Genomic DNA, 1680 nt, shown 5'->3' with positions numbered 1-1680 from the left:
CGGCGTCCAGCGGGAAGTACCAGCTGCGGCCGCGGTCGGTTCACGCCCGGCGCCTCTGCGACAGCGACTGGAGCTTCGGGGAGAGCCTGCGACACAAGCCGCGTGCGGCGCCGCTGTCCAGGTACCGCAGGAAGACCGCCAACGCCCGGGAGCGCTACCGCATGCGGCAGATCAACACCGCCTTCGAGAGCCTTCGCGGCGTGTTGCCGTCGTGGGTGTGCAGTCGCCGCGCCGCCTCGGACATGACCAAGATCGCCACGCTGAGACTCGCCTCCGCCTACATCCGGTCGCTGCAGGACATCCTGGACGGCAGCGCCCCGCAGGACACCTGCTCGTGGGTCCTCTCCACTATCCTGGACGGCCCCAACCGCTGTCCGAAGGAGGCCCAGCTCTCCAAGACGTCCCAGCTGACCGCGGGGGACTCGCAGCTGCAGTCCGACTACGAGCTGGCCACTCTCCTGGCCAGCTCGGAGGCGCAGGTGTTCCAAGACAACCTGGACACCTTTGCCTACCTGAGCCCGGCGTGCGAGGGGGAGTCCGTAGCGCTCCTGCTGGAGCCCGACCCCCCCACCTCGCGGGCCTGGGCCGAGGGTCACTATCCGCCCACTCCGCTGGTGACCTGATGGCCGGGGGTCACAGGTCGCCGAACCCTTCCTCATTCTCCCGTGTATCCTGTAGCACTGGTCTCTGTCAAGTCTCCCTGTAGGTCACGTGATGTCCCCGTCTTCACCGCTCGCTTCCTCCCGTAGGTAATGCTTAATGACTTGGTGCTCGGCTGACCCAGGTCGTGCACCTGCTATCAGCACCGGTCGCCGTTGCCCTCACTTCCGAAACAAAGCCTGGACCTGCCGATGCACACAGGTTGCCTTCTCACGGACCTGTGGTGATAACACTATCTCCTTTCTCCCCGACATGACCTGACGAGCGCTAATTTCAGGTCACTTCACATTCTCCGTTTTCATCAGTGTAACTCCTTGACAAATGAGGTGACCTGATATTCGAAGACGTTACTTCTCGTGACCTGAGATAACCTGACAGAATACCCTGTAGATAAGGTCTTTTATACTGTGATGAGAACAGGTGAAACATCTGGTTTTGATGTGATGAAATATGATTTAATTACAACCCTGTTTGAAAACTGAAAATACTTGTTAATAAGAATATGATTATTTATTTTAGTTTATAAAAAAAGAGTATTAGAAGAGGTTTATTAGTTAGAAAAGACAGATAATATATTCGAAACATACATAGTTTAAGGAATTCAAGTTCATTACCACATTATTTTGGTAAATGATCTGCTCAGTTTCATTTCTATTGGCACTTGGATAGAAAATATTGTGCTCTTTAATATATCTTTTTTAATGTCATAACTTTATTTATGATTAGTGAATATTAATCAGGGTTGTTGATTATACAACACTATACTTATTGACAATAATTAATTGGTTAGATATTTGGAATATCTTCATGTATTATAAACATGATTTTTTTTGTACTGTTGTAATATTTATGTCATAGAACATATGTTTCTCCGCATTTAGTCGACGGTTTGTTCAAACTTTTATTTATATGGGATACTGATGTTATTTTTTTGTGTCATTTATTGTTTGTAAGATAAGACTCTGGGGATGAATGCGCTGAGGTGATGAAAAAAAAGTTAATTTCAGACATTTATCCTGT

The 1680-nt window shown here is 49.3% G+C and overlaps 1 protein-coding gene across 1 annotated transcript; it reads left to right on the top strand.

The window, feature by feature from the left end:
* Window positions 1–9: 9 nt before the first annotated feature.
* LOC119585215 (neurogenic differentiation factor 4-like) lies at window positions 10–1674 on the top strand (the record flags this gene model as incomplete). Its single annotated transcript, XM_037933867.1, is given in 1 exon segment — window positions 10–1674. A coding segment is annotated over 1 exon segment (614 nt), but the record flags the coding sequence as incomplete, so codon positions are not given.
* Between the last annotated feature and the right edge of the window lie 6 nt (window positions 1675–1680).

The sequence above is a fragment of the Penaeus monodon genome, chromosome 19 (assembly GCF_015228065.2).
Source record: "Penaeus monodon isolate SGIC_2016 chromosome 19, NSTDA_Pmon_1, whole genome shotgun sequence".
In the NCBI taxonomy this organism is placed as follows: domain Eukaryota; kingdom Metazoa; phylum Arthropoda; class Malacostraca; order Decapoda; family Penaeidae; genus Penaeus; species Penaeus monodon.
Note: the sequence above shows the minus strand (reverse complement) of the source record. Positions and strands in the feature narration are given on the sequence as shown.